Below are 15,048 nucleotides of genomic sequence, written 5' to 3' on the forward strand. Positions count from 1 at the left end.
GGAAACATCGATGTACTGTAACAACAGGCACGTTTTCATTTTAGAACAAATGAAGGTCACAGAAACATTTTCATACCTAATCTCAGACACAAACAGGAACTATGGCAATGGCAAAACTTTTACTTGTAGCATGCCAGCATGAGAGTAAAATAAATGTGAGGTAAACCAGAAGTGCCATCCTAGGGGAAGGGGAGATATCAATGGTTAAAACACAGACCAAACATTGTGTTATATTGGCCTTTTCTCACAGCTTTCCACAGATTAAAGATCTGCTTTCTTGTCACTTCATCTAGAAATAAGTTTAAATGCCTGGTAAAGTGAAATATTTTGTATTATATCCCTCATGGAAAGCTTCTTGCCATAGGATTGTACAGAGCACGAACATGGTGTAGTTTTACTAGCTAGCTACGAGCAGCTGGATGCGGTGCAATTGGTTACTAGCCAGCGTGATATAGTACTTTTTGGAATCCACGATTTGCACCCATCGTGATCGTGTGATCGATATCTACATTTCTCACTTAAGAATGTACGCAGTGCGCGTAGTAGCGATACTTTTGAGCGACAGTCCTGTGGCTTGTAGCTAGCTAGCTAGCGCTAAGAGAGCGCGCGGTGTGATGTGCGACAGCATTACAGAAATCTGTGTGGTGCGATGGCGTGGCCGGTCGGTGTGTAACGTGTGGACGTGTGATACGTGGCTTGCTATGCATTCAGCTCAATTGACAAAGTGGCTGCTTCCAGTAACGGAAGAATGATCGCAGGAGGACACCATTTTAGGTACGAATTAGGAATAAACTAAAACCGATTTTGAAGATGATCTGGGTAACGAAGCCGCTTTAGGCCTACTTCTAACGTAGTCCTGGACCTTGATCTTTCGGAGTTTTGCACGCTGTAGTGTAGCTCGTGTGTAGGAATCAACAACAGCGCAGCGGTGTCGCACTGCTACAGCCTAACGTTAGATTTATCGTTCACGAAACCTGCACACTTTTCCAAAAGGGAACCGTCATTACTCTAGTAAAATGCTCGAGAGGGATATAAAACAAATATCGACTGCTTTCTTTCGGGCCATGGTAAAACTATTTGACCTCGGTGATGTCTCAACAGTGCCATGTCCCTCGACTTCGTCTCGGGACATAGCACTGTTGAGACATCACCTCGGTGCAAATAGTTTTACCATCTCCCTCTGCAGCAGTCGATATTTGTATATTATCATCATTTGATGCTTTTACTGAAGGACAAGCTGTACAATTATTTCATATTTACCATGAAGCCAATGGGAGCTGTTTGCCAAATGTAGCATGAATATCTTTGACTACAACATGAATCATTCCAACTACTCTTTTCTGTCTATCATTCAAGCAATGTCTTTTTATTTTCTTGAAAGTTCCAACCAGCAACGAGTCATGTACATTGGCGCGATTGAAATTTGTAAAATCCATAGTATGAAACCTGATGTACATGTAATGGCATCTACAAATTTTCTCTGTTGAATAATACCTTAATGATGAGATTAGCACTGAATGCACAGTAAATCACTAGCTACGGTTGTATACCATTTTTACATTATGGTGTTCTTCTTTGTACATGTACTGTACTTCATGTGGTGAATTCAGTTTGTAGTACAGAACGCAATGATGACAGAAGAATGGAAAATTAAATGTTAGCTATGTACCATTTATAGACAGGTATTCCTCAGCTGAAGGAACTGCAGTAGGTTCCACTGGACTAAATATTGCTTTGTAAAGCAAGTGCAAACACAAAGAGATGGACATTTACCCCATTAAAGCGGACAACGTTACAATAGTCATAAGAGTCTTTCAACAAAAAGCTGCAATAGTTCTCATCACTGCTTACAATAAGCATGACTCTGAAGAGAGCCAATCAAAATGTGTGATGTCACTCTGCATAATCCTATATCATCCCAATTTAATCTGGCTTACAAGCTTACATATCCAGCTCCTCGGACATAGTTGGTGTTTCCCATCAACTTTCAAACTGTATGCAGACGATATCCCGAGGGTGGACGAAAAGGTGATCCAGACCTGTATTTGCTGTTTGAGGATGATATCTCCAGAGTTACAAATACACTTAATCAAAGGAGATTCACGAATGCAAACTTCCGTCACAAGAGGGCAGCACAACAAAAAACTTTAACTTTTGAAAGCATTTGATGCTGACACAGAAGAGTCCCAGAAGTAGTACATTATCCATTTGCAATTCAGCACTTCCTGCACAACTTTGACGGAAAGTTTCCTTTGGTTGAGTTGATGAAGCTTGTCACGAGTTGCACTCACTGTCAACTATCAGGCTTGGATGGGCCAGTCTTACTTAACTGTGACAACAAATCAAAGGGAGAAAAATGAAATTAATTCATAAACACAAATCATGAATGACAACAATTAAAAACAAAAACAAAAACATCCATGCATAATATATCCTCCAAGACCAAAAGTGCAAGCTTTCACATTTTTTTTTCTTCTTTTTCCCCCAATACCTGAAGATGCATACAGAAACCATTGTATGTGTACACAGATATCTTCATGAAGCAATCTCCATTTCTCATATCTACCGAGAGAGTGAGAAGCAGGGGGATAACTGCACACAACTGCAAGCAAGTACAATGTACACCAGTATAAGAGACCAGTGAATGTGACAAAGTTAGTTTACTCTTTTGCACCTTCAGCATACTGATGCTCTGTGGTACAGTGTACTCCTGCAATAACCAACAAGGTTATAACAACATTTTCATTACAAAGATAACAAAATCTAGGTCCCAAAGTTATCATCAATATATCTTTGTACTGTATATTTTATTCTATCGTACTGTATTCATTTTCCATCATTAAAAAGATATACAAAGATATATTACATAAAATAGATCTTTAACAGAGAAATGATCCTACTCAGCACTGTTATCGCAACAGCGCTGTTTTACAGAGGGGTCCCTTACATGAGAAATATAAACAAACAGTATAGTTACATTATACTGTTCGCTTACAATAAAATTTTGTTAAAACAAAAGAAACAACTGGTTCTGAGGACTTCATTATAGAAATTATGGCCCGAATTCACAAAGGTGGTACAACCATGGACAAAGACCACAATATTTTTATGGGGCGCCAAGTGTCGCATGGCCTATTTCGTTACAAAATGAAATACATTTCGTAACGAAATAGGCCATGTGACAGTTGGCGCCCCATAAAAATCTACAGTCTTTGTCCATGGTTTAAACCATGGTTTCAATTGTACCACCTTCGTGAATTCGGGACCACAAGTAAACTCATAATATTGGTCAAAGCAAATTGACAAATTTGAGAATAACACTGCATTGTTTTTCCACTTTTATTGTCCTCTCTCAACTGGAGCAAAATTGCCTTTCATAATCACAGCTCTAGACTTCTCTATAACACCAGACGCAGTTTTCTTGTAAAGCCACAGAGTTATGACATAAAGAACCAATCATATCACACACAGCAACACATAAAGCAACTGATATAGTATGGCCCATTATCAATTACCAAAGGGAGTAACTAACATATAATATCTTAAAAAGTAACATAAAGATAGACCACACAGCTCTGGTCACCAGGGATTACTATAGGGTTTGTTTGTTTGTTTGCTTGATTTTAACCCGTTGAGGACGGTTTAATTTTGCTATAACACGCATTTCCCACAGACACCTGCCCGAGTATACTCGGGACTCGTCCTCAACGGGTTAAAGAACAGGGAATCAATATTTCAGGTGATTTTAATGCATGGAAAGACCAAAATGTGTACAGACTTGAGAAGAAAACAGATGTAGGAAATTGGATCAAACCTACAGAATATTACGCCTGCAGCTGGTAATTTTCCTCTTTTAATTGTTCATTATCAGTGTTTGCTCTAAACACTCCATGACTTTAAGATAACATAAAAATATGACAAGAATGACACAAGGTGGAGTAGAATCACCCACTGGACTGAACTGGGATGTAACTAAACATGCTCCTCTCTGAATTTTTCAGTGGGGGAAAAAAAGAAGAAAGAGGCAACAGGCGGGACTCACAACGTAACGCTTGATTCTTTGCGTACAGCACAAAATTATAATATCATAGCTCCCCCCAAGTCTATATATTCTGTGGAATGACAGAGACACCAGTCCACAAGGTCACGCAAACATAACTGGGTCATCGCAGCGATGGAAGAGGATGCGGAAGACCACAGCATCTTTATTGATTGACGCAGGCATTGAGACTGGTTGTTATTACAAGGGGGAGGTTGCTTGGCGGTGTCAGATACTGGCTTGGTGTGTGTCTGAATTTAAAGGGCAAGTGGGTGAATTATGGCAGACAGCTCTCCTATCTGTAACATCAAAAGCTTAGCTTTGCCACACAAGCAATTAATGATACAAGAAAGAAAGAAAAAAACCACCTACACCTAGAAGCATAATATCACTGCTTCATATATTTCAGGAGACAAATATACTCATCTTTCCTTTTATAGAAGCCAAAAATATATATTCATGTATAGCCATTGCTCTCCACTGACTTCAATTGCAAATGGGATCATTAATTTATTGTTTTGTGATCCAACATGTACACAGTGTACACTTGGCAATGGAGCTAAACATCATCATGAAAGATAGCACAATTCTGCCAAAAGAAGAAGAAGAAGAAGAAGAAGAAGAAGAAGAAGAAGAAGAAAACACACAAACTTCACCTTCAGCTTCATCCAGTAGTGTGTATTGATATTCAATGATATATATAGAGATACTGGAAAAAGAAAAGGGACAGGAAAACAAGAAGAAGAAGAAGAAGAAGAAGAAGAAGAAGAAGAAGAAGAAGAAGGATTACAAATATTTCACCTGCTTAAGTCATTTGACAGTGACATCAACATATACATAAAAAAAAAAAAAAAATGTCAACTTACATGTTTAATCACATCTACCCAGTCCCAGCCTCGTGGTCTCTCTCCCTTGTAATCTAATGGAGGTTCAAAACAAAACGGTGAAAAAACAGAAGAGAACAGAAAATGGATTACTTTTTTATATGGCATTTCAATACTGTATGTGAATCAATTCACAAGTTGGAATGACTTGAGCAACAAGCACATATTATTTCCAAACACTATAACTTGTCTGGTCAATGCAGTCTACTATTTACATGCTCTATCATTTATTGTTTCTGAAGTTGTTAGATAAATCAAGTCGTCAAATCTGCACAAATACTGCACATTATAATGTGTGTTACCTTTTTATCATCTTTGCTCTTTAGTCCATCATATTGAAATGGATGTCAACATTTTTACAAGATGGTGGAAATGCAACTCAAGCGATGCAAGTGAAATCTCGGCCTAGATAGTTGAAGCCAACCTACTGGTATCTAAAACCAGGGAAAAATCACTAATTAGCATGCACTTGACACTACAGACTTATCAAAAAGATGGAGAGCAACTTGACTTTGTGTAAACATGAACCAGAAACAATGGAGCATTTGTTTCTTGACTGCCAGATGTTATGACTATTCTTGGAGTCATTGTTTAGTATTTGGAAAAAAGGAAACATGACTTTTTTGCAACTGTTTTCATGAAAAAGAAGAATTATATGGTGCTATATAATACATATACAAGAAATGATTTTGTTCTATCATTCAATTTCACAATATTACTAGGTAAACAACTAATCTTAAGTTGTATTAAAACAAACTCTCCCCAAAGGCAGCATTTTGTGTAGTATGTGAGAAAACACAGATTGGTTGAAGAAGAAAATTGTTAATAGCAAAAATAAAATTGATTTGCATCAGGGCAAAGTAGCAAGAGATAGATAACCTCTCTGGCAAAGTGGTAAAATATAGATACAGTGGTAAAATATAGATAACCTTATCTTAGTGGAGAACTAATTGAAGTGGTTGAGAGAATATTATCAAAGAAGGGGTGCAAGGCCAGGGTCTGCTTCCCCTTTCCATCCTCCTCACCCCCCCCCCCCTTTCATTTGATCAGTTGCTCTTTCATTCTTTCTTTCATTTGCATGGCACAATAAACCTGACTGATGCTGTTAATTGACCCTCTTATGATGTAGTTACATGGGTTGAATCACAAGGAATTTGCATCCTTTACACATACTCCATGGTGAGTGAGCGAGAGACACAACATCCCCAAGTTTGTGCCGTGCTCTTTGCCAGGAAGTGTAACAGGATCTTCGACACGCATGACCCTCTCACACATGGAATCTCCATTTTAATATGCCATCAGTGGCACAGAGTGTTTTGCTTCTATTAAACTGGAAGGAACTCTACCCCCTTGGCTTGTCTCTTGGATGCTATTATGATACAGCAGTCACTACAAGCCAACAGAAATGCGGCGTTCTCTTACTTGTTCGGTCAGCTAGCTTTCTCTTCTGTGCTTTGGTCAACTGTTCCTTCTTTTCCTTTGGTTTAGCCGTCTGCTGGATCGACTGCACCACGTCTCCTTTCTCTTCTTTCTCTACTTCATTCTGAAAAAAAAAAGAAAAGAAAAATTGGATCACGGTGGAAAGTGAAAGTAAAATAATCATGAACCATTATATTAGTAATAGGAATAAGACAATTAAAAAATACATGAATGTAATATTTATCTATAAGTTCAAGTTTATAGGTTCAATGAATTCATAAACAAGTTATGAACACCAAAAGAGTTAAACTATGAAATATGTCTGGGTTAGTCTCCTTACTCTGACTAGTTATCACTACCTGATCATTATATCTTGACAATTTTGCAAAAATCATTGTTGTTTTTTCTGTCTTATTTCTAATTTTACTACTTCTGTATGATAAAAAAGTACAGAATTATACTTTGTATGTGTGTGTGTGTTTGAACTTATTTATGTGGCCACTGTAAGGAAAGAGGAGGAATAAAAAAAGAAGGAAAAAAAGGACTAATCTGCACTTTTTTGGTGCTTTTTCCAGGGTATATCGGCTGACAAGCAAAGAAAAAAAAAAGAGACCTGTGAGAGTCTAAGTGGTAAGACACTATGTACACCATGTATCATGCAAAAAGTGTGGGGGGGGGGGGGTACATGTGCTCACATTTCTGAAGTCAGAAGTATTAACAGAATTTACAGGTGTTCATTGAAATTCATCACAATGTGAGAAATCAGTGGACATTGTGCCATCAAGACCTGACAAAGATCTGAGGTTATCTTTCATGGAGACAAATAAGCAAATATAGTGTTCATCTCACATTGACGGGACTGGCCTCCTCCTGGGCGGACATGAACTCCTCCGCATTCTCCTTGGCGAACTCAAAGAGGGTGAAGGTCATCGCACTATCCAGCCACTGCTCTGCCTACACTCATGGGGGGGAAAAAAATAATGATACACGTAGCACAATAATTGTTAATGATAGGAAATCAAGCAAAACAAGGAAACAAACAAAACAAACAAAATTCATTAAGCTCTTTTGGGCAGATTTACTGAACTGGCCAGATACCTAATGTAAACAAAAACATATTTGAAGTTGATCTTCTTACTAACCCGTTGAGGACGGACTGATTTTGCTACAACACGCATTTCCCATAGACACCTGCCCGATTATACTCGGGACTCGTCCTCAACGGGTTAAACTAACTATATAGGTCTTTAAGCAGCAACATAAAGTCCTACTTGTTTAACAGTGCATTTTGAAGACAGACATTCGTTTCTTCTTTAACCTGTTGAGGACGAGTCCCGAGTATACTCGGGCAGGTGTTTATGGGAAATGCGTGTTGTAGTAAAATCAAACCGTCCTCAACGGGTTAATGTTTTTTTCAGTCTCTTTGCTTCAGTGTAAAAAGCACCTTGACCGTTTAATCAGAATGGAAAATGGCGCTATAAAATTGTATGCATCATTACTGTTATCATTACAGCAACAAACAATGTTAAAAGTGATTCTAAATTATATGCATACTCCTCCAGACATGTATGTTTATTTGTCTGTTTTCTTTTCTTTTTCAAATATTGACATTAACAAACAAACTGATCAAATTGATAAAAAAAAAGACGTCAGTTTTTTGTAACATGTGGTACTCATATCAGATAGATTGAAGGTAAAGTCATGAACGACTTAAAACAGGATACACAAACAAGATGACAGTAAAGTCTAGATGTACAAACTGTAACCTATCGTATCTGATGACCCTCACTGCTAATTTGCTTCCATAAATGCCCAGGTATTTTCACAGTGTAGCCTTTGGTATGTTTTTGTCACGCCAGGGCCCTGTTGCATAAGAAAAGATGGAATCAAACGTAACTCAGAAAGTCAAACATAAGTCTGGCATCAGCCAATCAAAATTGAGTATTCAGGGACTAATGTTTGATCTCTCAACTTAAATTTGATTTCAACTTTTGTGCAACAGGGCCTAGGGTAAGGTGCAAACTAGTCTATTTGTCATGAACGTGATAAAAACATACATATGAGAGTACAGTATTCATCGCATAATCGGGCATCTGATAATCGGGAACCTTGCTTAAATGACATACGCTTCCCAGAAACATTTCCAATGCATGTTATTTTCACTGGATAATTGGGCGGGGACCTCTGATAAACGGGACAATTTTTCTTCAAGCGATCTTTGATTTTGTTGATATTTTACACAAAAAATCTACCAAAATACCACAACAATATTTTAAAGATTCCCTATCAGTTGTCGTTTACATCGAACTTACAAAGCAAGCTTCGGACTGGTGTGTTTTGACCTCCGTCCATGCAGTACACATACATGCATAGCCACGAAAGCGCCGTGTATAAGTATCCATGCCATTGCGAAACACATGCTTTCGCGAACATTCTTCTCCCCTACATAAGAAAAGACATGTGCTCGCTTGCAATTCCTACTCAGAGAGTTGACAGAAGAAGAACCCGGTTGTGATTACTCTACAGTACCATTGCGAGAATGCAGGGAGAGCTACAGGGTCGCGCTGAGGGGTAGCGTGGTTGTGTATTCATGTACATGTACAGTACGTCAGTATGCATGTGTGTGTGTGTGTGTGTGTGTGCACTACATGTACATGTACATGTCATATGCCGTTAGTGTATGGTGAGTGCTCATCGCGAAATCGGGCACCCCGCTTAAAGGGGCTGTGTTTGCTACTCCCAACCTGTCCCGATTATGTGATGAATACTGTATTTACCTAAATATCTGGAAGGACCATAAAATCACTGTTGGCAACTGATGATTTACCAGGTTACCTGTGCTTTGTTTTGTTGTTTTTTTGTGTGTAATGTGTTGCATACCAGACTGAATAAACATGCAGAGCCTAAATCAATATAGGACATAGACATGCAGACTCTGTCTGTTCAGAATGCAACATTAACGTGCAATCCATCAAAGATACACCTTCATCAGAACAGACTACAGAAGAAACAGAAAAGTGAGAATAATACCTACCTCCTTTCCTATCCTTGATACTATGTTGTCTTTAATGTGCTGTGATCTGCAAAACAATGGAAACGTAAGAAAATAGTGACATCCACAAAATGTACCTTCTCGTGGAAATGTCCACCTACTTTCAAATGATATTTAGCATCTTGAGCTTTCATTTCTCGTGGCACAAACACATAAGAGAGTCAACGGGTAGTGTGACGAGTCATGCCATGCCGATGTCTTCAGCTTTCAAAGTCGTGGATTAAAATAAGCAAAACATTGACTCACTTTGATGCATTGTAAATAACAATGCTTGCAAGATCATAGAGAATGTCCATACAGTCAACCCATTCCATGTAGCCACTATCAATGAGTTGTGCCGAATGACGCTAGGGCATTGCTTATTCATCAGTGAGTGTGGCAAATTTCATCTCTTTTGGTGTTGAATAGTAAGACTCAGAAGGGAAAGTCAAAGAAATTAGTAGATTCATTGTTGTTGCTAAGGAGTGTGTCTGTGTTGGGTGCACTTTCAATTCACCAATAGAATAGACAGTAAATACCATGACCTCTACTCATCTTCGAGCTATATTAACTGCTAAAGAGATAGGATGTGCTGCTAACAATGCAGATGGAACATTTTACACTCAATCCCAAGTAGCTACTGTACAAGCAAGTGACTTAAATGTAGAGGAGTCTCATCCTACTACATGATCCACATGGTAATCAGGGGTTTCAAGCTGCAAGACTTACATGTGGTTGTTGAAGAAGGCATCCAAGCTGATCTTGGGACAAGAGGAAGGGTAGTCTTCACCCCAGGAGATCTCCAGGAGGAAGGACTTATTGTCACCAGCATCTCCTATCTGCAAAATACAGACATAATGCAAGTACATGACATGGATGCTTGCATACTAACTTGCCCATCTCTTCTCTTCACATGCTGCTTTGAATGTAGAAGTAGGAAAAACGTTTAATTCAATTCACTGATTTGATCTTTTTTAACCCATTGATGACAAGTACCAAGTTGGTATACTTGGGTAAGGGTCTATGGGAAATATGTGTTGTAGCAAAATCAGCCCGTCCTCAACAATGTGAGTCCCTTGACATTCTCATGAACATTTAAAAATGGTGCCTCCTATTTTGATTTGTCGGCTACAATGTATGGCATCTGTCACTCATATGTATCACAATTACATGAAACCTTTAGAGCAAGAAAAAAATGGAAATAATAAAACTATTTCAATATAGAGTGAGCTATACACTATGACACTGCATTGTCCATATGGTGGAGAAAAAAAAGTACAGAAAGCTTCTCATAGTCAACAGGCCAAACAATGAAAACACATGTCTCTTGCTTTTGAAGTGAAAATAAAAAGGGAAAAATAGTTATAAACCTTGGAAAGACTTGCTTTTGCAACAGTGGTTACAAGTTTGTCATCAAATAAGAACATACAATCATTGTAGTTAAGTTTCAACAAGATGGCTAAGCCCTACCCAAAAAACTAACCCCTAAACCGAAAAACAATAACCCTAGTCCTACATGTAGGACTTGAGAAGTCATTTACCACTGAGCTTGAGGCACTTCGATGTCACTTAAAAAAGTAAGTCAACATTACTCCATACACACAAGAAACCTCAGCTCTTCTGATTTGTAAGCATTTATGTACTAACAGTTCTGTACCAGTTCCATCCACATGGTCATATATATGGAGATTGCAGAACTACCAAGTCTCGCGCATTCTGCGTGAGACTCAAGCATTTAGGGGCCATCTCACGATGTCATGCATGGCACCCATTTTCCTCAAGCATCGGGCGGAGTCTGCAACTTGGGCCTATAATAATGAGCAGAGCTCAGAGGATTAAAGTGATAGTAGCAAGTGAAGGTATATTTCCCTTTTGTCTTTCAAAATAAATAAAAAATAGTCACTTACAATTGTAAGTATGCACCTGATCGCACCATTAAGAGCTAAAAATTGAAAACTCCCTACCGTTGGAGGGGAAACCCCTCCCACACCCTCACCTGCGTGCACATTTGCGCGCCAAGATGCCGAGTCGGGAAAATGTCACTCATAAAATTTTTTTTGGAACTCCTGAGATTGTTCTTTTGCCGTTGAAGTGCCTATTTTGTGGAAGAGGTTGCCACAGACTTAGGGCTGAGACAGACACTAAGCAATTTGTAAAATCCTTGCAAACCTTATCTTTTTTTTTTTTTTATGTGGATACATGTATTCATGGGAAGTTCTGTAAAGTAAATAGAGAGTCGTCTACGTTATTCTGCACTCTTGTAAAAGTGGAAAGTTTTGTGCTTGTTTCTGGTTGCATGAAATGTTTTGCACAATAGAAATTGAATATTAATTGTTTGTGCTTGTCATAATTATTTAAATGTACTGTCACTATGTAATGTCTTAATTTTGCAGAATTAAAAACATGTGAAATTCATCTTACAGGAAAATATAATCCATTTTTATAGTGCATCAATGCAAATCATTATCATTACGATAAAACTCAGTTAATGTCACTTTATTAAGAGGACTATTTTAGTCACAAATATGATCTTTGTGTGTGTGTGAGAGATGGGGGGGGGGGGGGGATTGCCCCAAACTTACTTTGTATTGATAGGTTCTCTCATCAAGTGCCTTGAAACAATCATCACCATCATAGATTGACAGAAGCACTTCTCTCTCTTCCTGTAAATGAAAAAATGCAAGAAAAAGAAACAAATAAGAAAATAGGCATGTAAGTTACTGCATCGGATAGAAAAGTGACAGATGGCTTTTAGCATCAGCATAATGGGGCAGCAAGTCTCAAGAGAGGGTACATTCACCTAAAACTTCTGGGATAAGTTAGGGGGTCTAAAGAAGTGGGCAACATGACCTTTTGTCTACAGACACTACTCTTTGTTTATATACACGACTAAGAACTCCCCTAAAAGCATCAAAACAAACCTTGGTCTTAAAGTGAAAAGATGCTGGTAATTCTACCATTTAATAGGACTCTTTCTTCTACTTTATGTGCTAGATACAGTATCTATACCTAGAGCACAAAGAGTACAGGTACTAGGGTAATGTTAAATGTGGCAAAATTAGTAGCTACTTACACTGTATGTAAAAGATCTTGGAGTAAATTATGACAAGAAGTTAGATTTTACTCATCATGTGGAGACAATCTGTACTGCAGCAAATTAAGATTGGAATCATCAACCGTACTTTTAATGAGAAAGGGTTTATTCAACTGTACAAGTCTATTGTAAGACCGACTGTAGAATATTATTCTTCAGTGTGGCATCCACATTGGAAGAAGAATGTTGTAAAAGAAGAGAATGTACAGCGTCGAGCTAATAAACTGATACGTCCACTCAGTTAGACCTCTGAGTTATGAAGCAAGACTTAAACACTAGAAATTGCCTTCACTGGCATACAGACGGCATACATGTAGAGCCGATATGATACAGATTTTTAAGATAGTTAATGGGATCGATGATATGAAGTCTTCAGAGTTTTTTGAGATCTCATCTGGAGGAAGGACGCGTGGTCATAAATTCAAGATACTGAAGAAACATGTAAAGTCTAAAGTGAGACAGTGCTCTTTCTCTCAACTATAGTCAAAGAGTTATTAGTGAGGGGAATAAGTTGCCACCCACCATTTGCAGTTGACAGCCCATCTGTAAACAGCTTCAAGTCTAATTTAGACTAGAGAGGTTCTGGAGTCATGTCAAGAACAAATACAGCCCCGATGGGATTTTTCTTTGTCCATGTAATATAATTTCTGCACAGCGCCCAACAAAAAGTTATTAATGTCATCTAATGACGACACCGAGGGGCAAATGAGTTGTGTTTAACTTTATGCCCACATCCAAGGTATGTTATCCAAGGTACAGACAGGTATGTTATTCATGGTTATTAGCACGGGGGGGGGGGGGGGGGGGGGGAGGGGAGCTACAATTACCTACAAAGCACTCTGCGAGGTACCATGGTTTTAGTATTAGGGCCTACACGTATTAACTTTAATTAGATCTAACGTTAAGGGTCTATACTGGTCGGTGTAACATTTTTTGTTAGATAAAATTTACATGGTTTTCCTATCTCATACAATCGTCTGTGTAGATTATACACGATATCCTATTATATTTGTAAGCTCTGGAATGTACACTGTACTACAAAATTTGAACGAAGTTCAAGCTGCCACAAAACACTGCACTGGGGACATTTGCTGCCCATGGGCCATACATGTGCGTACAGTTTACTTGTAAAACCAAGGACACAAACGCCATTCACGCAACGCTGTGGTAACGGTAAACACAATATGTGGGACTAAGCGCAAAAAAAAAAAAAACGACACGGAAAACATTTCATTCGCATTAATTTGTCAACAGGTACTAAAATATATATCTATATACCTATATCTATATATCTATATATATATATATATATATATATATGTTGATAAGGTAGTCCACGTGTTGGCAAGATAAAAAGATAAGTAACAAAGCTGCAACAAAGTTCATGCTGTATTCACCAACGGTTTATTTATTAATAAATAAACCGTTGGTGAATACAGCATGAACTTTGTTGCAGCTTTGTTACTTATCTATATATATATATATATATATATATATATATATATATATATATATATATATATATATACATGTTTCATACCTCTTGCTCCTCTGTTGTAGTCATTTTGTATCTCGTAGACTGGGGCCCAAAAAGCTCTTCTGAATATCAAGTTATAGACCGAAAGGTCTTCCTCATGAGTTGATTTGGACCGCTTGAGTGCACAACAGCTGAGTTACCCCAAAAGATCGTACATACACGTCCACGGAATAAGAGATGAGATGATCATGAGAATGATCAACTCTCCCGATTTTACACGGCCGCTGGAGAAACGCAAGTGACTGCCGCCCTCTAGCGCTCAGCGGGGATAATCGAACCTGGGTCACAAGCACAGTTGTGAATGAAATCGATCTACAGTGTACTACTTACAGTCGTGGTCAGAAGACGTCGCTGGCAGGGTTGTGTCAACTTGGGAATTTTTAAAATTGTTATAGGCCTTTTCAGCGCTCTTACTTTCAAATCATTGCTTTTTTATGTAAATGAAAGTATACATTTAAGGAGTGAAAACTAGTAAAAAAAAATCCACTGCTGTATTTTCTCTAAAAATATGAGGGTATTTTTCTCCTTTTAATAGAAAATGGCAAGAATTTTTGTCAACTTCACATGTTCGCAGAAATGTTAGATTTAGTAGAACATTCTATAACCTTGCTTGAAAATCATGTTACAATTCTTGTAAGGCTTATCATATTTTGAATAAAAGGTTTAGAACATATTTTTACGGTTACCTTTTGTAGGTTAAAACTTCAAGTTTAATTTCATAAGTTGACACAATACACGTTCACATATATTTTTTTTTGTGCCATTTTCGTTAAAAACATTTATGTTAAGGAACAAAATAAACAGACCTTTAGCAGCTAATAACATCACAGCTTATCATCATGACTATAACTTACGTTTCTATGACATTTCTCAAGATATAGTTTCTACAATATACTCAGTGATTTATTCAGTTCCATCAAAAGTTCTCTAGAGAGCTTTCACAACTTTCCCGGAACATTCAGTCTACACATGCACAACAGGGACTATCATTCAACACTGCATTTACAGAACAGAGATGGCTCAGATATAGACTGGACTTCTGTC

At 38.0% G+C, this 15,048-nt stretch overlaps 1 protein-coding gene across 1 annotated transcript; it reads right to left on the reverse strand.

Moving 5' to 3' along the window:
* Window positions 1-1,202: 1,202 nt before the first annotated feature.
* On the reverse strand, window positions 1,203-14,120 carry LOC140226764 (RWD domain-containing protein 4-like). Its single transcript, XM_072307193.1, has 8 exons — window positions 14,008-14,120; window positions 11,956-12,036; window positions 10,103-10,212; window positions 9,377-9,422; window positions 7,192-7,296; window positions 6,346-6,466; window positions 4,906-4,958; window positions 1,203-2,329 (listed from the first exon to the last, which is right to left on the reverse strand). The coding sequence occupies exons 1-8, from the start codon at window positions 14,029-14,031 to the stop codon at window positions 2,294-2,296; spliced, it is 576 nt and encodes a 191-aa protein (XP_072163294.1). The 5' UTR covers window positions 14,032-14,120; the 3' UTR covers window positions 1,203-2,293.
* Window positions 14,121-15,048: the final 928 nt, after the last annotated feature.

This window comes from Diadema setosum, chromosome 4, assembly GCF_964275005.1.
Source record: "Diadema setosum chromosome 4, eeDiaSeto1, whole genome shotgun sequence".
NCBI classification, from domain to species: Eukaryota; Metazoa; Echinodermata; class Echinoidea; order Diadematoida; family Diadematidae; genus Diadema; species Diadema setosum.

Coding starts and splice junctions, on each gene's coding strand:
- LOC140226764 (XM_072307193.1), bottom strand. CDS start 14,031: ATGACTACAACAGAGGAGCAAGAG. Junction 6,467..7,191: donor AGGAGGCCAGTCCCGTCAAT/GTGAGATGAACA, acceptor TTTTTTTTTCAG/AATGAAGTAGAGAAAGAAGA. Junction 4,959..6,345: donor AAAGCTAGCTGACCGAACAA/GTAAGAGAACGC, acceptor AACCTCCATTAG/ATTACAAGGGAGAGAGACCA.